Source organism: Lagenorhynchus albirostris, chromosome X (genome assembly GCF_949774975.1).
Source record: "Lagenorhynchus albirostris chromosome X, mLagAlb1.1, whole genome shotgun sequence".
Lineage (NCBI taxonomy): Eukaryota > Metazoa > Chordata > Mammalia > Artiodactyla > Delphinidae > Lagenorhynchus > Lagenorhynchus albirostris.
The window spans coordinates 130,907,257-130,931,329 of NC_083116.1; the positions used below are offsets into that span (position 1 = coordinate 130,907,257).

Consider the following 24,073-nt stretch of genomic DNA (forward strand, 5'->3'; position numbering starts at 1 on the left):
TGGTGGCCTGTGTGGTCCGGGTGGCTTTGCCTTGTTCTAAGACCAACGACTTCCCTGGTCACTCCGCACAGACATCCCCACAGCATGCGTCACTGGTCCCAAGGAGGACCAAGCCGATCTGGTTGGAGGAGCCCAAGTACAGAACATCTTCAGCGCAGGTGACCTGGGTCTCAATCCACGGGCATCATGGGTTGTCCGCATGATGGCCCCCAGAATTCACACATTGAAGCCCTGACCCCCAGAACCTCAGAATGGAGCTGTATTTGGAGATGGGGTCTTTAAACAGGGGATGAAGGTAAAATGAGGTCACTAGGGTGGGTCCTGATCCCATAGGACGGGGGTCCTTATAAGAAGAGGAGATCAGGACACAGATACACATGGAAGGACGATCCTGTGAGGACGCAGGGAGAAGACGGCCGTCTACACGCCCAGGAGAGAGGCCTCGGGAGGAACCAGCCCTGCCCACACCTGGATCTCAGACTCCAGCCTCCAGGACTGGGAGAAAATAAATGTCTGTTGTTAATCCACCCTGTTTGCAGAATTTTGTTACGGCACCCTAGCAAACTAATGCACCAGGATCTCCACAACAACATCTGTATCTGAAGCACATTATTCCTCGGAGCAAATATTATGACAAATGGGAACATTTTCGTCGTGCCCCTTAAAAAAAACGTGGCAGATCCTTGTCAAAGAAGGACGACTTTGAAATTAATTTCTGAAAAGATAACTAGGACTTTTTCTGTTTTCTTAAATGAGAGAACACTTTTTTAAGTGCACTGCAGGGTGTTGGCTGTTTGGATCGGAGAACAAGGAAGGGGTAAGGCAATCCCACTTTTTTTTTTTTTTAAAACTTTTGGCCCACTGGTTGGTCTGGAGCGAGATGCCGTCTTCATCTTGTAGGTGTTTTGCTATATGAATACTTGAAGAGGTAATTCAGGACAGGGCGATCAGTGCCTCACAGGCAAGAAACGCAGAAACGTGAGAGATCCTGGTGGAATTTTGTCCCAGCGCAAGGAATCTGCCCATTTGCTCAGCCAGCCTCACTGAGGGTGGTGTGTGTGTCTGTGCTGTGCTGCTGTCTTGAGCATGCATGGTCCTAGCTGCTTAGTTTCTCAGTCAAAGATGTCAATTTACCTCCCCCAGCCCCTGCGGAGTGCAGACCTCCCCTTGATTTTATGACCTTCTGAGGGCCCATCGTTCATGGCTGACGGGTAGACGCCGGAATATCATTGTGTTGGCGTTCTCAGTTATTCCGGGGTCTCAAGGTAAAGCTTGCTTCTAGGCAGGCCATGGAGTTATTTGAATGTCCTGATATGTATTTTTTTGCTATTTCAAATATTTATAAATCTGGGCCTTCCCTGGCAGTCCAGTGGTTAAGACTCCGTGCTCCCAATGCAGGGGGCCTGGGTTCGATCCCTGGTCGGGGAACTAAGATCCTGCCTGCTGCGTGGCCAAAAAAAAAAAAAAAAAATCATAAATCTAACAAAATCGTCTGTATCCTATGTTTTTTCAGGTGTCTGTGACAGCACTAAAAAGGTTCAGGTGAGCTCACGGTCTCACTGACGTGTTGTCTTATGGCTGCATTCATCTCCCAGGAAGCTAAAGCAGGGCGAGTATTAGTCAGGATGCCTCGAGGACAGGACTCCACTCTCAGCATCGCACAAAAGCACACATCTCAGCCCGGGGTTCCGTGTTCTGTGTGGCACAGTGTGGGATGCACGATGCATCAGTTACGGCAGAATCTACGTTAGTACCGCTGCTTTGGCTGGACTTTGCTGTCACCTGTGGGCATGTCTCTGTCAAGTTAGGCAAGAGGAAACGCTCTCTCTCTCTTTTTTTTAATACGTAGCTTCAAATTCAGATGGGAATTCTATCTGTATCTTTTTCTGCATGGATAATACTCTCTCTCTCTCTCTCTCTCTCTCTCTCTCTCTCTCTCTCTCTCTCTCTCTTTTAATACGTAGCTTCAAATTCAGATGGGAATTCTATCTGTATCTTTTTCTGCATGGATAATACTCTGTCTCTCTTTCTCTTTCTCTCTCTTTTAATACGTAGCTTCAAATTCAGATGGGAATTCTATCTGTATCTTTTTCTGCATGGATAACTCTCTCTCTCTCTCTCTCTCTCTCTTTCTCTCTCTCTTTTAATACGTAGCTTCAAATTCAGATGGGAATTCTATCTGTATCTTTTTCTGCATGGATAATTCTCTCTCTCTCTCTCTCTCTCTTTCTCTCTCTCTTTTAATACGTAGCTTCAAATTCAGATGGGAATTCTATCTGTATCTTTTTCTGCATGGATAATTCTCTCTCTCTCTCTTAATACGTAGCTTCGAATTCAGATGGGAATTCTATCTGTATCTTTTCTGCATGGATAACACTCTCTATTTCTAACTACATGTAAGGAAAATCATTTCCAAAATCCAGCACTTATTTCAGTACCAAGGGCTTGTCATGGGGAGTGAAGGGGAAGTAAAAAAGGCCATTACATATAAACAGCAAAGGCGCTACTAAGGAAACATTGCAAGATACAATTATGAGGGCTAGTTGTGGATAGTATTAAAAAAAAACCCTAATATACAGCATTTAGGAATTTAAATCCATACCATCCTATAATATTTGTTCCAGATATCAGTAAGTGGAACTAACTCTTGAAGTTCATTTACGAAAAGGACCTAAGCAGAAATACAAGATTAGGACCTTAAGTTTGCATTTCACAAAAGAAGAATCAGATGTAGGTAATTACATACTGGTAAAAATAAATACAAGCTTTTGAAATTCATGTTGCACCCTGGATCACTGTATCCAAAAAACACCCTAGAATCACACCTCAGTGATTTATAATCAGTCTAGATTTCCCTTTAAAAGTATCTCTGGAGATTCATTACTGTCCTGTTTTATTAAGACAAGTGGCTTGGTCAAGAAGGACCAGCTGTAATGGATGTTGGATTAGAATATATCATCACATATGGTAGGGTTTTCTACTTTTCATTCCTGCACAGAAACCACTTAGTAAATTAAGCTAAAGTTTGGGCAGCACAATCTAGTTCACTTTTAGTGCTGATCAATACTGGAAAATGGAACGACTGGCAGGAAAAGTCCTGAAAAAGTACTCCTTGGAGCCAGACGTGTTTCACAATGAATATTTTTCCAGATTTTAGAAAGATTGTAGTTTACACTCTGCCCATTATTGGCTATCCAGCTGGACTCTTAGTCGACAGGACATAATTGAACATCGTGCCAACATAGGGCAGGATTAGAACTGTGTAGTACTATGTAGTTACTATATAAAAATAAGGCAATTGACTTCAAATTTATCTATAGTCAGAAAAACAAGAGATTTTTCCAGCTAGGAATGTGAAACAATGCAGGTATTACTAATCTGTAAAGCTGCCTGGAGAAATCCTCAGCTTTTTCCAGAGAAAAGGAAGCTACGAGGGGGAGAAAAACAAGCTACGAGGGGGAGAAAAACAAGAGAGGCCACCCACTCTTATGTCCTTTCTTTCGTTTTTTTTTTTGTTTTTGTTTTTTTAATTTAATTTGGCTGCCTCGGGTCTCAGTGTTGGCGTGTGGGCTCAGTAGTTGTGGCTCGTGGGCTCTAGGACACAGGCTCAGTAGTTGTGGCGCACGGGCTTAGTGGCCCCAGGGCATGTGGTGTCTTCCCGGACCAGGGCTCGAACCTGTATCCCCAGCATTGGCAGGCGAATTCTTAACCACTGGACTGCCAGGGAAGTCCCTGTTACATACTTTCTAGTCCAAAACAAAACTGTTTCTTGAAAAGCAAAGGGAAAAAAATGAAAGACTTGCAGAAGACGATCGTGTGCGTAAACAAAAAAAAATCCACTGTCGGGCAGAACTGCAGACATCTGGAGAAAAACAAAGCACGTTTTTGTCTCTTGATGTTGCTTGTTCTTCGGGAAGGTTTAACAGCCTCGATGAACAGGTTCTCCCAAACGTTAATGTGTCCTTTACGCCCCTGGAAGGGAAATGATGCAGAAAATCGCTGTGGCATCCTCAGGGAAATGATCGTCATTATTGTGCTCGTGCTGAGACTTCCGTCGCGATCGGAGCTTCAGGCTTGGCTGACGGAGGTGGGGCGAGGCGTGTGCTCGGGACCGGGAGTGCGGTGATTTCTGAGTGGGACGGATAAAACTGCGACGTTTCCGTCTGTCCCTCCATGACATGCATACCAGCTGAAGAGACAGTAACCGTGGCCAGCGAATACCAATCCCAGGGCACCTCCTTCAAGGAATAGTCTTGAGACACGACCAAAAAAGATGACAGGCCAGTATCTTTGATGAATGTAGATGCAACAATTGTCAACAAAACCTAGCAAACTGAATCCAGCCGTACATCAAAAAGATCATGCGCCACGACCATGCTGGATTCATCCCAGGGTCACAAGGATGGTTCAACATATGCAAATCAATCAGTGTGATACACCACATCAACGAAAGAAGAGACAAAAAACACATCATCTCAAAAGAAATATTCTTTTTTTTTTTACTAGTTTATTTGATAAAACAAAGAGAATGAGTGAAAAAGACAGTGGCACCAATTACCGTCACTAAAATGTGAGCAAATAAAAAGAATTCTTCTATATTAAAAAGAATCTAAACCCGGGTTTTTTCTGTTCCCAGTAGAAAGACAATAATGACACCTCTTCCTCGGCTCTCTCCTTTTCTTCTTTCCTCCCTCCATCCTTCGCTTCCTTGCTTCCTTTTTTTGTTTGAAAAGAAATATTCTTGAAAATAGAATGGAACAACAACATTGTAAATCAACTGTACCCCAATAAAATAAAATAGAATGGAACAGTGGGTACCACATACTGGGGTTGCCTGCGTGTCCGTGGAGACGGGATGTAGCCAAAAGGAAAACTAAACAAAAACTTCCTGTTCTTAGATAATGTAGAAACATGAAAACCTATTACTGAAATGATTCCCTACTCCAGTTTTCACGAGATAAGCCCGAGAACTTTCTACACGTGCGACTGTAGTGACCCGGACGTCCTGCTGATGCAGTGAATTCTGTAGCTTCCCTCAGTGCCCAAAGGATTTTACAGATGCTGAGGGAGTTAGAGTGTCTCATTATCCGCCCCGTCTCTGAAAACCTGAGCATCATAGGGCACGTCAGGTCATGTAAGGGGTTCCCGGAGTCTGGAGTTTTTTCAGAGGAGCTTATTGAAGGAAAAGGAGGTGGGCAGAACGGCAAGATGAAATGTGAGGTTGTGTTCATGGGAAGCTAGGTCTGTGGTCCAGACAGTGTTCTGTAGGGGACCGGGGGTGGAACGGCATTGAGTAGTGTCAGGTCATTGCCTGGGAACGGGATGGAGCTTCCATACGCATTGAGCACTGCCAGCTCATTGCTTGGGGATGGAGTGGGGCCACCATACGCATTGAGCACTACCCAGTCATTGAAGGGGAATGGGATGGAGCCATCGTATGCATTGAGCACTACCCAGTCATTGAAGGGGAATGGGATGGGGCCGCCATATGCATTGAGCACTGCCATCTCATTGCTTGGGGATGGAGTGGGGCTGCCATACGCATTGAGCACTGCCCAGTCATTGAACGGGAATGGGATGGAGCCGTCGTATGCATTGAGCACTGCCCAGTCATTGAAGGGGAATGGGATGGAGCCGTCGTATGCATTGAGCACTGCCCAGTCATTGAAGGGGAATGGGATGGAGCCGTCGTATGCATTGAGCACTGCCCAGTCATTGAAGGGGAATGGGATGGGGCCGTCATATGCATTGAGCACTGCCCAGTCATTGAAGGGGAATGGGATGGGGCCGTCGTATGCACTGAGCACTGCCCAGTCATTGAACGGGAATGGGATGGGGCCGCCGTATGCACTGAGCACTGCCATCTCATTGCTTGGGGATGGAGTGGGGCCACCGTATGCATTGAGCACTGCCCAGTCATTGAAGGGGAATGGGATGGGGCCGCCGTATGCATTGAGCACTGCCATCTCATTGCTTGGGGATGGAGTGGGGCCACCGTATGCATTGAGCACTGCCCAGTCATTGAAGGGGAATGGGATGGGGCCGTCGTATGCACTGAGCACTGCCCAGTCATTGAAGGGGAATGGGATGGAGCCGTCGTATGCATTGAGCACTGCCCAGTCATTGAAGGGGAATGGGATGGAGCCGTCGTATGCATTGAGCACTGCCCAGTCATTGAAGGGGAATGGGATGGAGCCGTCGTATGCATTGAGCACTGCCATCTCATTGCTTGGGGATGGAGTGGGGCCACCATATGCATTGAGCACTGCCCAGTCATTGAAGGGGAATGGGATGGAGCCGTCGTATGCACTGAGCACTGCCCAGTCATTGAAGGGGAATGGGATGGAGCCGTCGTATGCATTGAGCACTGCCCAGTCATTGAAGGGGAATGGGATGGAGCCGTCGTATGCATTGAGCACTGCCCAGTCATTGAAGGGGAATGGGATGGAGCCGTCGTATGCATTGAGCACTGCCATCTCATTGCTTGGGGATGGAGTGGGGCCACCATATGCATTGAGCACTGCCCAGTCATTGAAGGGGAATGGGATGGAGCCGTCGTATGCACTGAGCACTGCCCAGTCATTGAAGGGGAATGGGATGGAGCCGTCGTATGCATTGAGCACTGCCCAGTCATTGAAGGGGAATGGGATGGAGCCGTCGTATGCATTGAGCACTGCCCAGTCATTGAAGGGGAATGGGATGGAGCCGTCGTATGCATTGAGCACTGCCATCTCATTGCTTGGGGATGGAGTGGGGCCACCATATGCATTGAGCACTGCCCAGTCATTGAAGGGGAATGGGATGGGGCCGCCATATGCATTGAGCACTGCCATCTCATTGCTTGGGGATGGAGTGGGGCCACCATATGCATTGAGCACTGCCCAGTCATTGAAGGGGAACGGGATGGGGCCGCCGTATGCGCTGAGCACTGCCCGGTCATTGAAGGGGAACGGGGTGGGGCCGCCGTATGCGCTGAGCACTGCCCGGTCATTGAAGGGGAACGGGGTGGGGCCGCCGTATGCGCTGAGCACTGCCCGGTCATTGAAGGGGAACGGGGTGGGGCCGCCGTATGCGCTGAGCACTGCCCGGTCATTGAAGGGGAACGGGGTGGGGCCGCCGTATGCGCTGAGCAGGCTTGGGTAGTAGGGGTCCTGGCACGCATTCACAGCGGGGAGGTGAAGGTGGACCTTTTAGGGTCTTCTCATTCCTATTTATAACAAAATTAGGTGAGTGGGAGGACGAGGAAACAAACAGCCCACAGGGAGAGTTCAGGGAACGCTCTTACGCCTGTGGTCATAACTTCCAATGCAACCAATAATTCACATTTTAAGTAGTTTGGAGATCTCATGATTCAATCTTATTTCAACAAGAAAGTTTCTACTCGGGCTGTTCAGCATTAGGGAACGTGTGTGTTGCATGTGTGAGTTGATGGTAATAAATGGTGAGCACACAATGGCGACTGTAGTGCATGTTGATTTTGATACTTACCTATGTTATTATCTTTGAAAGTTGTTATAAAATGTTGGCTGTATTCCCCATATTATACACTGTATCCTTGGACCTTACTTTATACCTAATAGTTGGTACCTCTTACTCCCTGTGGGTACAAAACTCCTTTAGGTCGTTGTTCACGTAACTTTCCCTTTGCACTGACTTCCCCCGGAGCAAAGAGCAAAAGTGACAGGGAGGTCCTCCCGATGGAGATCTACTGATGGAACTGGGTAGAGGGGACCCCAAATAAAGGCGCACTGCTTTGCATTATGCGAAGGTGGCCTCAAGATTCCTGCCTCCCTACAAGGTGTGCATGTGTTATGTAATCCCCTCCCCTTCTCTGTAGGTGGGGCCCAGGGATGATGGGGGTGTCACTCCCATGATTAGATTATGCTATATGACAGAAGCGAAGGGACTTTGGAGATATAATTAAGGTCTAAAATCAGTTGGCATTGAGTTAATCAAAAGGGAGACCGTTGGGTGGGCCTGGCCTAAACAGGTGACCCTGTGAGAGAGACTTGAAACAGAAGCAGAAATTTTTATGCTGGCTTAGAAAATGCTGACAGCCGTGTTTTGGGAGGGCCACGCAGCACGGAGCTGAGTGACCCCTTGAAGCTGAGAGCCCCCTTTCCCCGACAGCCAGAAAAAAAACGGGACCTCAGCCCTACAACTGCATGGAACTGAATTTCACCTACAACCCGAGTGAGGCTGGAATAGGATCCCCAGCAACAGAGGATGACCCCAGCCCTGTTGACACCATGGTTTCAGCTTCGTGAGACCCGGAGCAGAGGACCCTGCTCACCCCGACTCAGACTTCTGACATAAAGAGCTGGGAGATGGTAAATGGGTGTTGTTTCCGTCCAGGGAGTTTGGGACAATTTGTTACACAGTGTAGCTAGCTGATACCCATGGCTCCCTCTTCAAGCCCTCAATCCGGGGCAGAGTGAGGAGAGCCCTGCAGGCAGATGGGCGCCTTTACTCCCTGGATTCAACTTGTTAAAGCTGGTGTCTACACCCAAGTAAAGTAACCACACGACCTTCTCACCAGGGACTAAGAAAGGGGATCCTGAGAGCAACAAAGGAAGTTGGACATCTTTGTACATTTGTTTGCGTTCTCCTGGTAGGAAGTCTTTTCATCTCAATAAAAGCTGCTTATGAAGAACTTTTTCCACCCTGAACCCCACATGACTGGTGTTGTCCTGCCTCCTAGTGGACAGAAAATTTCACAAGTTAGAGTGCTGGTCGCGTGGGTGGGAAGAGGGAGTATATTGGAGTTGGGTTTTTCCCCTTTTTTCCATTTCTGGCAACCAAACATTACTCTTGGAGGATTTGAATTTCTTTTTTCTTTTTCTGTGACTGAGGTCATTCACTGATGGATTGACTGATTAATTGATCTTAGGTTGTACACTGCGGTGTTTTGTCTTTTTATGAAGATGTCCCGTGTGAAAATTTAATGTGCATGTACATTTTGAAATGATGACCAGAACCAGTGCTGTATTATATACTTGTAATTTTACGAGGTCAGGAGATCCTTAGCATTCCCATCACACACACAACATACCCATCACCATACATGCTTACCATTTTGTTGTGTGTGTGTGATGAGAACATTGAAGATCTACTGTCTTAGCAAATTTTGAGTATATAATATGGTATTGTTAACCATAGTCACCAGGATGTACATTAGACCCCAGAACTTTTTCTTCCTATAACTGGAAATTTGTACCCTTTGAGCAGTATCTTCCCATTTTCCCCAAACCCCAATCTCTGGTAACCACCATTCTACTCTCTGCTTTTTTAAAGAAATATTTTAATTTTATCGGAATATAGTTGATTTAAAATGTCATGTTAGTTTCAGGTGTACAGCAGAGTGATTCAGTTATACATACGCATATATTCATTGTTTTTTTAGATTGTTTTCTCATAAAGGTTATCACAGGCTATTGGGTAGCGTTCCCCGTGCTACACAGCAGGTCCTTGTTGGGTATCTATTTATATATAGTCCTGTGTGTGTGTGTTCATCCCAAGCTACTACGTTACCCCCCTCCCCCTGCCCGCCATGATTCCCCTTTGGTAACTATCAGTTTGTTTTCGATATCTATAAGTCTGCTTCTGTTGTGTAAATAAGTTCATTTGTATCTTTTTTGTAAAGTAGATTCCGCATATAAGTGATGTCATATGGTGTTTATCTTTCTCTGTCTGGCTGACATCACTTAGTGTGACGTAACCTCTGGGTCCATCCATGTTGCTGCAAATGGCATGATTGCATTCTTTTTTATGGCTGAGTACTATTCCAGTGTATATATGCACCACATCTTCTTTATCCATCCATCTGTCGATGGACACTTAGGTTGCTTCCATGTCTTAGCTATCGTGCATAGTGTTGCTGTGAACATAGGGGTACATGTATCTTTTGAATTACGGTTTTCTCCAGGTATATGCCCAGGAATGGGATTGCTGGGTCATAGGGTAGCTCTATTTTTAGTTTTTTAAGGAACCTCCATACTGATCTCCACAGTGGCCGCACCAATTTACATTCCCACCAACAGTGTGGGAGGGTTCCACACCTTCTCCAGCGTTTGTTATCTTTTTGATAGTAGCCATTCCAACAGGTGGTGAGGTGATACCTCATTGCAATTAAATTTGCATTTACCCTGTGATGAGTTACGAAGCGCTTCAGTTGTCTGTGAGGCATGCTCACGTCATCTTGGTGTTATAATCTGTAAACAGTGGGTAACACGCTCATACTAAACCTACACTAGTTAGGGGCCTGTGATCATGTGGGCTGGGTGGAAGTTACTTTTAGTCCAGCTCTGTGGGTGGATAAACTAAATAAGATCCCCAGAAGGACCGTTTACCTCCTGGGAGTACGAATTGCTTTTAAAACTCTTCAGAAGCTCCTGTTTCCAAGTAAGACGCTGATTGCCTTCTAACCACCTGGCTTACCAGTTAGTTGGAGGTCATTCTTTTGTCTTTAAGTGTAAAGTGCTTTGGGGTATCTGTTACTTGTCTCGGGGTCGATGGAGACTGTTCTCACTTTAATTTCATTTTCCAAATATGCTTGACAGCCATAAACATTTGAATAATCTGTAACCTGAAAATTTCACAAACTTCACCGCCTTTTACCAAAGCTTTTTACCAGTGTTGTTGTTGACTCTTTTTTGGTGGTGGCAGTGGTTTTATACTTGAGATTCTGGGGTTGAATGTAACGTCTTCCTGTGATGGTTCAGTGGTGGTGGTTTGCTGTCTCCCAAGGAGAGAGAAAAGTGAGTGGGGAGACTTAAAGAAATGAACTTCCCTGGAGGTGGATGTGTGTGTCCTAAAAATGTCTGTCTGTAGGGAGGAATCCCTGTAATCTGAGGACCAGGGCTTTGCTTGAGAAGGGTGAGTTTGAGGCTCAGGTAGGCACAGGGGGAACAAAAAATTGCAGCTGGTGATTGTAAGACAGCATTGGATCTCCAAGATATCTGTGATGTGGACAAAAAAATGTCACCAGCCTTTTCATTAAACAAAGGATATTGCAGCCGTCAAGCCCTCAGCCACTGCAGCTGCCCCAGTGCTTTGCCCTGGGGGGATTCAGGATGGAGAAAACCAGGATCCTGGCTGCCCCAGTGTTTTGCCCTGAGGGGATTCAGGATGGCGTGAAACAGGATCCTGGGCCCAGAGAGTTAAGGTGCATATCAGAGGAATGATTTCAATGAGCTCAGACTCCTGCATCTTCCCATATATAGAAAAGTGCCAAATTCATTAACTTGAGATGTCTGGTTTCTTTAATAATCTCTTGATGTTTGAACCACCTGGTCTTTGTTGCAAAAACCCCTATATACCCTGGCTGCTTCCTGACCTCTTTGGAACAGTCCCCTCGAGCTACCCGAGAGGCTGTATCCCGGGCTTAAGTCGTCAGCAAGTCCACCAAATAAAACATAATTCTCAACTTTTAGGTTGTGCTTTTTTTTTCAGTTGACAGTTTAGAAAAAGGGAATATGGAGGGAGCAGAAATACTTCAACTAGGAGAGCATTAGGCTTAAGAAAAAGGGGATTTTGAACTATGAACCATGAGAACAGGTGACGCTGGGGCAGTGGATGTGCACAGACAGGCATCAAGGGACCAAGGCAGGTGGATGAGATCGCTCAGGTGCACCTGCCTGGCTGTGCCCACTGACCTCACCTGCGGGACAGGCACCTGTCACACAGAGCAACCAAGTGGCTGGGGCCTCACGGCTTCCCTCAGATGCTGGCCGTACAGGCTGGCTGTCTACGGTTTGATCCTTTTAGGAGTACAAACACACCTGGGAGGTATCGTGGGTTTGGTTCCAGACCACACGATAAATCGAATATCACAGTAATACGGCAAGTCACGAATTGTTTGGTTCCCCGGTGCATCTAGAAGTTATGTTCACACTAGACCATGGTTTGTGAAGTCTTATGTCTTGGGAATTCCCTGGCGGTCCAGTGGTTAGGATTCGTAGCTTTCACTGCTGGGGCCCTGGGTTCAATCCCTGGTCAGGGAACTAAGGTCCCACAATCTGCGTGGCATGGCCAAAAATTAAAATTGAATTAAAATTAAAAAAATTTTTTTTAAATTAAAAAAAAATTGCACGTGGATTATAAGTAATTCACGTGTAACTTAAAAAAAGTCTTTTTTTACAATTTTTATTGGAGTTTAGTTGATTTACATGTGTTAGTTTCAGGTGTACAGCAAAGTGATTCAGTTACACATATACAGGTATCCACTCTTTTTTAGTTTTTTTTTCCCATACAGGCCATTACAGAATATTGAGTAGTTTCCTGTGCTATACAGTAGGTCCTTACTGTGTCTAAAAAAACAACGCACGTACCTTTATTTAAAAATGACTTTACTGCTGAAAGTTGCTTCCCTTCCCTTGTGAGCCTTCCCCGAGCCATATCCTGTTGCAGTAGTAACGGGAAGGTTCCCTGATCACAGGTCAGCATCGCAAACAGAATCCTAGTGAAAATGTTTGAAATACGGCGAGATGGACCAAAATGTGACCCAGAGACACAAACTGAGCAATTGCTTTTGGAAAAACGGCCCCGACAGACTTGCCCGACACGGGGCTGCCCCAAACCTTCCATTTGTAAAAACAAACAAACAAAAACAAAATCCCAAAAAACCCACAGCATCTGCAAAGCACCATCCACTGAGATGCCGTACAACGAGGTCTGCCCGCACTGGTCAAAGAGAAAAAGCAAATCCACCTTGTGCTGGTGTGGAGTCACAGCCCCCGAGAAAGCACGTCAGCCAGGCCCCGTGGTTCCCAATGCGGCTGCTTCCTGAGATGCTGTCAGTGATGCCCAGTTGCTCCGGGAAGACCGCCCTTGCGGGGGGGTGGGTGGGGGCTTCCGGAAGAGAGGCTGCGAGGAGTTCATTCCGCATGCGTGTCCTGGTCCTGTTGCAGAGCTGTCCTCAGGATGCTTTCTGGGTACAGCCTCCTATTCTGGGAAAACGCACCCCTCTCAGGACATGTCCTGGGGAGACATCCCCCTGTTTAGGAGCCATGGAAGGGTGCTCGTCACCAGCAGGACCAGAGAGAAAATTGCCCATTGGTTTATTCACTTTTCTCACTGTGTGCCTGGGATCGCTCTGTCTCTCTGTGTCTCTGACTCCCTCCCTCCCTCCCTCTCCCTCCCTCCCTCCCTCCCTCCCTCTCCCTCCCTCCCTCCCTCTCTCTCCCTCCCTCCCTCCTTCTCTCTCCCTCCCTCCCTCCCTCTCTCCCCCTCTCTCTGTCTCTCCCTCCCTCCCTCCCTCCATCCCTGCCTCCCTCTCTCTCTCCCTCCCTCCCTCCCTCCCTCCCTCTCTCTCTCTCTCTCCCTCTCTCTCTTTCTCTATCCCTCCCTCCCTCCCTCTCTCTCTCTCCCTCTCTCTCTCCCTCTCTCTCTCTCTCTTGCACAGACACACAGGATAATCTCCCTCTGTCCGTTTTCCCTATCTGGTTTTAGGGGCAGCTTGGTTCTGCTTCCTACCTAGAAAATAGCATCTCACGTCTCAGCAGACTTGAGTCCGTCTGTCTGTCTAGAACAGCCAAGAGGTGTGTATACGTCACGTTTATTTTTAAGGAACGAATTATTATTTTTCTGGTTGACAGGCATCTGATCTATTTCTGCTGAATTCGTTTCTGCCCATAGCAACGATGCGCATACAAATGTTCTTATACACATCACCTGGTGGACAGGGGTGAGACATTTTCTAGGGTATATACGCCTAGGCGTGGAACTGCTCAGTCTAATGCTACACGCATATTCGAAATGATCGTGTAACATTACATTCTTTTGCAAAGATCTGGACCAGTTTATCTTCCAGAGAGCAACGGATACACGCACTGCTGTATTCTGCGTCCTCAGCAACCTTGATAACGCGAGGTCTGGCGTCTTTGCCACCTTGGTGGCTGTGAAGGGACGTCTGCTGGTTTTCATCTGCATTTCCCACTTGCTGTTGAGATGGCGTGTCTTTTAGGGTGTGTATTTGGCATTCAGTTTTCTTCTCTTGGGGCGTGCTTGCTCGTGTCTCTTGTCCATTTTTTCATGAGGTTGTTTGTCCTTTTCATATCGCTTTATGGGTGCTCTTTCCCCTCTGTCTTTTACATAGAGAAATACAGGGAAAGGTGGGAGGCAGGCTGTGATAACCAAGTTGTTCTCCTGGGTGCATCCTGGTCCTCTGGGGGCCCCTATTCCTCTGTCTGCAGTGAAGACAGGGCCAGGACCCCGGAAGCTGCATCCCTGCCTGGCACGGATGTAGCAGCCGGCAGCTCCCCGAATTCGTCTGTGATGGACCCAGACAGTGTCTGGTGTTCCCCGTTGCGGGGGGGGGGCAGATTCTCCGGGACCCGCTGGCCCCGTGTATGAGGGCTGTGCTTGGTGTCAGGATATTTGAAAGCTGCCCTCATGTTCACCTGAACCCCCTTCATCATAAACGGTGCCTCTCAGCCTTTCAGGGTCTTGGTGGCCCTAAAATTACCCCTGTTAGGTTCCAGGGCGGGTAATGGTTATGGTGAGAGGCACAGAACCAATGCTAGGAGCCCTTTCACGGCAGAAATCATCTCTGAACAGGCAGCCTCTCTAAAAACCATCTTGTGTTTTTCTCGTACGTGCTTATGTTTATCCCAGTGGAAATGTTTTAATTTACATTTTTGTTCGTGATTTTTTCCTTCTCTGAGTATTGATGTGAACTCCCCTCTCCTTCTGGTGCTATTTCTTTGCAGATTTTTGTATCAGAACAAGGCACACTTCATAAAAAGAATCAACTCAGGCTTTTCCCCCCACCCACGTGTTCTAAATCAGTCAATAGAGGTGGGATTATCTATTTTCTGAAAGTCAGACAAAATTTGCTAAAATACCATGGACACCGTCCCTGCCTTTTCTGGATGTCATTCTTTCATTAATTTTTCTCTTTCTCCCATATTCGTTGCTCTGATCAGTGCTAATTTCCTTGATTAGGTCGTAACAATCAGCATTTTTCTCAGAAAAGCATTCATTTCCTTGAGATGTTCGTATTTGACTTGTAAATCTAGCATATTATTAATACCGTTGGAAGCACACACCTATCATTTTAAAATCTTCTTCCTACGGTAGACTCGTCCCTATTTGTAAATTTGCATTTTCAACCTTGTCAAATATATTATCCACAGTCTTCTCTGGGTCTTTGTTTCTGTCTTTTTTTCTTTTTTTTTTTTGTCTGTCGATCTGTCAGATGCTCAAAGACGTACACTCATTTCTCCCATAACCATTTTGGTTCTGTGCACCTCTCCCTGCACTCCCAAGGGTTCCTGAGACACAGACTGCGATATTGTGTTATTCTGAGAACATGGCACGTGACTATCGTGACTTCAGATTGACTGGGCGTTGGACCCACAGATAACGGTCCACGTTGCCCCATTGATACTTTAGTCCTGAATCCTCCCCACCTTATGTCAGTAGGGCCAGCCCTGCTTCATTTCTCCTTGTTTGCCTGACACTTTTCAGCCTTGTAATTTTCAATCCCTGCTTTAAAAAGCTCTATAATGAAATATCCAGGAGAACGCTGAGTGTGGTCTTCCCATACGAGGCTACCATCTTGGTTTTGCATCCTGACCAGCCCCCTTGGGGTTCATGCTTACTCTTTCCAACTGCACCCCTACCTGCTTCCTGGGTTTCCTGCTTTGCTACCCGGACAACTGGTATACCTCCTATGTTCCAGTCCTCTGCATGGCAGACGTTCTGTTTCTTATTTCCTACGGGTATCTTGACCCTTCTCAAAACATCGCAACCTTCATTTCTCTCATTATCCAGATAGAAGTGAAGGTGTTCGTGATGGCATCCCAGGTAAAATGAAAGATGTCACTTGTGTCTCCTTCTCCCTGCCAGGAGCCCTGCTGTGTCAGTTACCCCGTCCCCTCTCACCGTGTGCGCTGTTGGGGGGATGCAGCCCCTACTTGGGGTTTAGGTGAGCCCCTAGCGTGCATGAGTCCCCGTATCCTGTCAGTGATCAATCCTGGTGCTTCGGCTCGACGGGGGGCAGACCTCACAGTTTGCAACTTGTCTTGGGCGTTTCTTTTCTCAGGGATGGAGTGCTTAAAGCCTCCTGGTCTGCAGGGAACAGTCTGGTCCTCTCAGCGGTAGGGCTTGATTGGAGCACTCATATTCCCTGTGCAGCGTCACCCCATCATCCTGCCAGTGATGCTGCTGGAGAGGTGAGGGGTGGGGGGCAGCTCCTCAAAGGATGTAGAAAGTGGGCGCTCATGACAAGAATGGGCAGAAAAGAAGCAAAGCCCAGTAGCTCCTTCATGAGGCAGCGCTGTCAGCCTGGAACACCAGTCCTCATGTTTCTGGTCATTTCTGACCCTTTTCCCCCAAGGAGCAGGGAAACTTCATCTTCTGACATTTCAAAGATCCAGTTACAGTGCTCTGTTTCTGGAAGCTGAGCGTGTGGGTCCACCCATCCTTTTACCATAGGTTCGCGTTATTAGCAGTAGTGGGAGTTTTCCTTTTTTTTTTTTTTACATTCCTGGCAGCGTTTCAGGCGAACGTTAGAACAGTGGGTCAGGAATGCCTGTCCAGGTGGCACCGTGTTCTAGAGCAGAACTTTCAAACGCCCTGTGGCAAAGCTCCCTTGTCCCCAGTCTGTCACAGCCTGATGCCATTGGAGACAGAATAGAAAGGAATTACGAGAAAAAATACATGTAAGAGACATGCAAAACGGTAGTGCCCAGTGTTGCTTTTTTTTTTTCAATGACTGGATTCAGCAAACATAAAATGACTGTTGATTTTTTTTTTCATTTCTAAACGCATCCTCGATTTCTGAACGTGTCCTCTGGCAGGCTAGTAACCAACAGATCACAGGATGGTGCCCGTCCATAGGCCACGCTGAGTAACTCTGATCCAGGAGCATGCCCACCCCAACTCCCGCTATAAATTTTTAGGGAAAATACTTTAATAAATACATACACTCGCTTGTCCTCAGTGGCTGTGTGGCTTGGCCCACAGAGGTTCCATTCTCCGTGCTCAAGATTATCTTAAAATGTCTCTTCTGAGTGAACACTAACATGTGTTGCAAAATATGTACCTTCCCAAGCTAGTACTTTGGCTGGCTCTCAGGTGTAATTATATTTAAAACTTCCTACAGAAACCACAAACCAACAGAATCCTGCAGGCATGTCTCCCCGCTGAGATGTGTGGCACAGTAGGTGCTGGTCCTCAGGATATGGAAGCCGTACTCCCCTCTGTTCCTGGGTCCTGGGACCACGGATATCCCTGTGAGCGTCTTACCAAGAGCTGGGCCTGGGGAGACCCAAAGCGATCCTTCAGCAGAGCCAGCTGTGACAGTGCAAGGACAGCAGTGCTGCAGAATGACCCAGAAAACTGCCTTCCACTCAGAAGGGTTGTCTGGCCTAAGTTCCCCTCTGGACCGCAGGATTGTCTTCTGAGCTCACGTGGTTGTTGGATGAACTCAGTCCCTTAAGGTTGTAGGTCTGAGGTTCTGACTGTCCTGCTGGCTCTTCAGTGGGAGCTGTTCTCAGCTCCCAGGAGCTGCCCTGAGGGTCTTGCCCCATGGCCCTCTCCCAACGAGGCAACTTATTTCTTGCAGAACAGCAGGAGAATCTCTCTTCCTCTAGTTTGCTTGCAAGAGGGAATATTAGGTAATGAAATACAGTCATAGGGGTGACATCCCAGGATCTTTGCCGTATAAGAGGACACAGTCTCACCCACACTCAAAAAGAGGGCATCGTCAAGGACGTAACTCACAGAGGGTCTTCTTAGCGTATGTTGCCCACAGTGGACCTTCCTCTTTTCTCTAATCCGGTGTTACTTCCCAGGAGGGATAGAAGTTAACCTCTTTAGAAATCATCTTAGCATCTGTGGTAAATTGGAGGGTAACCACGCATTTTTGTCTCTCTCCAGTGGAATTTCTGTATTGTGACCTGGCGTCCATGAGGTCCATTCAGCAGTTTGTCCAGAGGTTCAAGATGAAGAAAATCCCACTCCACGTACTGGTCAATAACGGTGAGTTCTGGTGAAATCCAGAGGTTAATTCAGACACAGACACGCGCTCTAGCGGTCCCTTGGGAAAGCGGGATTCCCAAGGAAATATATGTTGCAATTATTGCCACTGTTTGGTTCCACTGATGTGTTTGGCTTTCGTCCTCAGAATAATCAATTTTAGGATGTTGCTTTGAAGTGATGTAAAGTGTGATGATGTGTCCTGTGGATTTGATAACTTGGACAGGTCCACTTGGGCTAAGATGTATGAGGGACATGCAAAGGGCTGGGTGTTGTCACAAGGGTTATGTTATTAAAGCCTCAGCGTGTTTCCATGACAGTCATTATCTGGGCTCCAGACCGTCACGCCCAACTGTCTCTTGACGTCATCCTTACAGCCAGCACTCTTCAAACGTACATGTGGAGTCCACATCTCCCCTCCCCCTGCCTTCCACCCGCCCCCGGACCACAGACCACCCAGAGCCCTGTTGTCAGCCACGCTGAGCTCTTAAGAGCGTTGGAAACGCGTCTGCTTTCTCAGTTTCCTGCCCTTTTCCCTGCCTCTTTCTCTCTCCCGCTGCTACAGTCAACTTGTTTCATAAAAGTGCGTCCAAACTCTCCGCAGAGAAACACAGTGTTTAACATCTCCAAACAATAAATGTAGAGAACGAAAACTGTTGTGAGCCTCCTGGACAACGTTTGTGCTGGTAGAATTTCACACATTGCTTTCAGACTTGGGGAATCCAGTATATAAAGGAGGTAAATAGTTAAATTGATACAGTAGAGACTTCCCTGGCGGTCCAGTGATGAATGCTCTGTGCTCCCAATGCAGGGGGGCACGGGTTCAATCCCTGGTTGCGGAACTAAGATCCCGCCTGCCACACAGCGTGGCCAAAAATAATTAAATTAATTAATTAATACAGTAAAAGGAATAGACATAAACAGTGAGTTACAGCCACTCTACTTCTTTCCCAGATAGATAGAACATTTGTCAAATTATTTGTATTTTGGGTTTTTTTAATGTCTTTTATTCTGTTTCTAAGATTTTCTCTTTTCCAGTGTTTTTAAGCAATTTTATGGATTCATTTATTTATTTTGGTCGTGCACCGTGGCTTGTAGGATCTTAGCTCTCCAACCAGGGATTGAACCCAGGGCCACGGCAGTGAAAGCGCTGAGTCCTAACCACTGGACGGCCAGGGAAGTCCCAAATTATTCGTATTTTGGATGGCAGAGAAAACTAGGACCCTTGTGGTTATACGGAACCTCCCATGGATAATCCAGGGTCATTTTCGCATGTAAACATCCTTAAGCTAATCCCTTCTCCGAACTCCCTTTTGCTGGTGCCCCTTTTTCCGAGGGACCCTACGTGTAATGCTGGGGACACATCTCAAGGCAAGGGAGCGTCGTTCCTCCTCCTGAGGCTGTGACACTGTCCATCTGATTCTGGCTCCCGAGATCTGCTTGTTGTCATTTCCTCACCTTTCTCTTTGTCTTGCGTATTCTACCTTTCTCCCGTAATACTAATGGGGTTGGCGGTCAGGGTCAGATAGAGATACTGCTGTTCAATCTACTTGTTTAATTAGAAATTCCCACTTAAGGGAAATGCATGGGATATAAACTGTGTCTCCAAAGCTACACGTGTGCATCTGTGGCTTTTTTTTTTTTTACATCTTTATTGGCGTATAATTGCTTTACAATGGTGTGTTAGTTTCTGCTTTATAACAAAGTGAATCAGTTATACATATACATATGTTCCCATATCCCCTCCCTCTTCCGTCTCCCTCCCACCCTCCCTATCCCACCCTCCCTATCCCACCCCTCCAGGCGGTCACAAAGCACCGAGCTGATCTCCCTGTGCTATGCGGCTGCTTCCCACTAGCTATCTATTTTACGTTTGGTAGTGTATATATGTCCATGCCTCTCTCTAGCTTTGTCACAGCTCACCCTTCCCCCTCCCCGTATCCTCAAGTCCATTCTCTAGTAGGTCTGTGTCTTTATCCCTGATGTGTGGGTACCTATGAAACACCTACAACTCATACCATTTCCCTCTCCTTACCCCGGGAAAGGACTCTGCGTGTCGTTAATGCTGGCAGTTCTTCTGGGAAGGTTCAGAATGAATTTAATGTATGCTTGGTTGATATCTTTCAAGTTCGCCAAAATGATTATGCCTTAGACCTCTTTGCAGAAACAAATGCTTTCCAAGGCCATGGCCACCTGGGATCCTCAGCCCTGATTAGAAAGAAAACATTATAGATGGCCACGTGTACAGGTGGGTTACAGGGAGGGGCCGTGGAGACGTGTGGAGCCGCACACCTTCTTTCCACATTACATTTAACACCCTCAGGAATCGGTAACGGCAGCGCGTGCCCCGTGTGCTGCCATCGTGCAGGATTCCTGAGGTTTTATAGACACAGGCACAAGAGAACTGAATATCCACTGAGGGTCTTTTCTGCAGTTTCAGTACAGCCTTCCATCTGCCAGGAAGTAGGGAAAATGATGTATCCCAAATCTGATGCCTTTCTCCAACAGATCTCCGCTTTGGGTCAACAGAATTTTAGTGAGAAATTTGCTGCAGTGGAGAGAGCTCTCTGGGGAGAATACCGTAGGCAAGACATCAATGTGTTCTCCATAATTCACCCTCGCCCTTAAGTTGCTGGGGTTTTTTTAAAAATAAATTTATTCATTTTATTTGTTTATTTTTGGCTGCGTCGGGTCTTCATTGCGGTGCATGGGCTTCTCATTGTGGCTTCTCTTGCTGCGGAGCATGGGCCCTAGGTGCGCAGGCTTCAGTAGTTGTGGTTCACGGGCTCTAGAGCGCAGGCTCAGTAGTTGTGGTGCACGGGCTTAGTTGCTCCACGACATGTGGGATCTTCCTGGACCAGGGCTCGAACCCGTGTCCCCTGCATTGGCAGGTGGACTCCCAACCACTGCGCCACCAGGGAAGCCCAAGTTGTTGTTGTTTTTGTTGTTTTTTAAAGGGAAAGCACTTTAAGTAATTTTATTTAGTTTATATACAATGCTCTGTTGACTGTTTTGCTCTTTTTTTTTTTTTTACTTGAAGTATAGTTAATTTACAATGTTGTGTTTCAGGTGTACAGCAAAGTGACTCAGTGATACACACACACACACACACACATATATATGTGCTATTTCAGATTCTTTTCCATTATACGTTATTACAAGATGGTGAATATAGTTCCCTGTGCTCTACAGTAGGTCCTTGTTGTTTATTTATTTTATATATAGTAGTGTTTATCTGTTAATCCCAAACTCCTAATTTATCCCTCCCCCCGACCCTTTTTCCTTTGGTAGCCATAAGTTTCTTCTCTATGTCTGCGAGTGTGTTTCTGTTTTATAAATAACTTCATTTGTATAATTTTTTAGATTCCACATATAAGCGCTATCATATGATATTTGTCTTTCTCTGTCTTAGTTCACTTAGTGTGATAATCTCCAGGTCTATCCGTGTTGCTGCAAATGGCATTATTTCATTCTTTTTTATGGCTGAGTAATATTTCATTATATATATATATATATATATATATATATATGTACCACATCTTCTTTATCCATTCATCTGTCCATGGACACTTAGATTGCTTCCATGTCTTGGCTACTGTAAATAGTGCTGCTATGAACATTGGGGTGCATGGATATTTTCACATTATGGTTTTCTCTGAATACATGTCCAGGAGTGGGATTGTTGGAGCATATGGTAGCTCAATTTTAACTTTTTAAGGACCCTCCATACTGTTCTCCATAGTGGCTGCACCAGCTTCCGTTCTCACCAACAGTGCAGGAGTGTTCCCTTCTCTCCACACCGTCTCCAGCATTTATCTGTAGTGCCCTTGAGTTTTGAGATGACTCCAGTCATCCTACGATGGTCCCGTGTTCCTTTTCTCTGCAGATTTTAAACCCCGCATGCGTGGCTCTCAGGCAGATAACGTTCCTCTGGAAACCAGGACAGAGTTGCATTTGGACCTGGGAGGCTTGCCACTGGACCCTCTTTTCACACCCTCTCTCTTCTTTCTGCAGAGAATCTCATCCACACATTGGCTGACCCTCAGCCCAGATTTAACTCCTTCATCCAGATATTTCCTCTGAGCTCAGCACCTCTTGTTTTTGGTCAGTGCCCCAGAGGCACCTCAAGGCGACACAACCGGTGTGGGATTCCTGAGCCCCTAAAGGACACTGGCTCTTGGGAAAATCCATTTCCTGACTGTTCCCAGCTTTGTTGTCCAGATTCCTTAGCTCATGGCCCCTTCCTGCATCTTCGGAGCGAGCACCACAGCACCTTCACATCGCCCTCTCCCTCCAACCTCTGCTTCTGTCCTCACACCTCCTTCTCCGAGTCTGACCCCCTGCCTCCCTGCTATAAAGGACTGTGAAATTACACTGGGCTCACCCAGGTTCAGCGCCCCAGGTCAAGGTCATTAATGTAATCATATCTGCAGACTCCCTTTTGCCAGGTCAGGTGGCATAGTCACAGGTTCCACAGATTAAAACAACATTTTGGGGAACATTGTTCTGCCCACCACACCCACCATCTCGGTGAATCATACGCAGGAACCATACGGTGATAAGAGCCCTTGACCTCATGCAAATCATTCTCTAGCCAAGGAGACAAACGTTAAACAAAGACTTATTCTGTGAAATGCCTGACCCTAGAAAATGCCTCTTACAGTGTGACACAGGGTCGTGTGAAGAGAAGACGGCATCATTAGGTGGGATTAAATTAAATGCCACGCGTGGAATTTCCCAGCCCGGACTCCTCCGAACCGCCATTTCCCAGAGTCGGAAATGGGAGTCCAGTTACTACAGGACGATTGGCTGAAATCACACGTGGTGTTTGCTCCTGTCGTGTGGTACCCTTTATCTTTCAAATTGTTGGCCGGGTTGGGCACATTCTTGGCTCTGGGGCGGTTTCTCCTGCAGACTTAGGACGGTGCTTCTCGGAACCCCGTCTGGGTCCCTGTAGGGAGGAGCCCGGTTCTTAGGACTTGGAAGTAACAGCCTCTGTGGGTTCAGACAGCAACTTCCAGGAACGATGTGCCCTGGGGCGGAGGTTATACTGGTGCCCATAATGGATGCCCGCTCCCCACGGTGCTGGGCAGGAAGGCTGTCGGGTCCCTCAGAAAGGGGATCCCTCCTTGGCAGAGCCTCTGTGTCTCTTGGAGATGCCACGGGACCACAGAAGTGTCGGCGCCCCCTGGACTTAGGAAGGGGCATCCCCCTCGGTACCCAGGATGGGTGGATGGCTCCAGGGATAAATGCCCCTCGGGCCAGGGGTTAGCCAGGAGGGTCCAGTCCAGACTGAGAATGGATTCATTACCAGCGCAGTGTGCCCGGGGCTCGGGGCAGACTTAGCTGATTTGGGGGAAGTGAAGGATTTTCTCATTCATCTCGTGGCTTGGTTTGTACACGAGGGTCTATCTTTGCTGTGTTCAAACGACAGTTCTGAAGGGACCGATATTGGGGAGATTCTGAGTCAGCAGCTGCCAGTGGGCTTCCCAAGTACAGGACTTCTCAGAGGGGAGCCCTGTCGATGGTACTGTTGGTGTCCAGGAGGGTCTGCAGAGTTTCTGAAAACGATATGCCTGGGACCCTCCTCTGGGATATTAACTACCGACCCCCCCCACCCCCCCGCCCCAAGGTGATGGGTTCAGAGGAGTTGGGTTAATAGGACAAACTCCTGTTCACCCATCAACTCTCATGGAAAACAGCCCCAGCTGCGTCCCACAGAGAAGACGTCCAAAGGCCACGTCTAGCTAGACTCCGTGCTTTGCATTTCTAAACTTTATTCCTAAAGAGAGCGATCAGGATTTTGCAAACGTTTGGTGTTTCAGACGCGGAATATTTCTGCACTCGCTAGCGTGACATAAATAGAACCAGACCGCCTCTCTCTGGCTGTGGGGAACTCAGGAGAGAAGCTGAGGATTTATCCAACCCAAGAATGATCTGCGTCCTGCCGAGCTGGTCAATATTTATCACTTATTCACATCCGTACGGATTTATCTCGTTTCCCATCCCTGTGCCCGAAGTCGGGTAGATTTGTAACCAGACCTCAGGACTTCAGTTTTAGCCTTGGAGGAGTTGTCCCCGTAACGCGCGT

At 47.1% G+C, this 24,073-nt stretch overlaps 1 protein-coding gene across 1 annotated transcript in view; it reads left to right on the forward strand.

The window, feature by feature from the left end:
- The window catches only part of DHRSX (dehydrogenase/reductase X-linked), a 188,572-nt gene that overhangs the window by 119,309 nt on the left and 45,190 nt on the right, over positions 1–24,073 (forward strand). Inside the window, exon 4 of the mRNA XM_060138412.1 lies at positions 17,884–17,985. Within this exon, the coding sequence (XP_059994395.1) occupies positions 17,884–17,985 (102 nt within the window). The remainder of the gene's footprint in view (positions 1–17,883; positions 17,986–24,073) is intronic.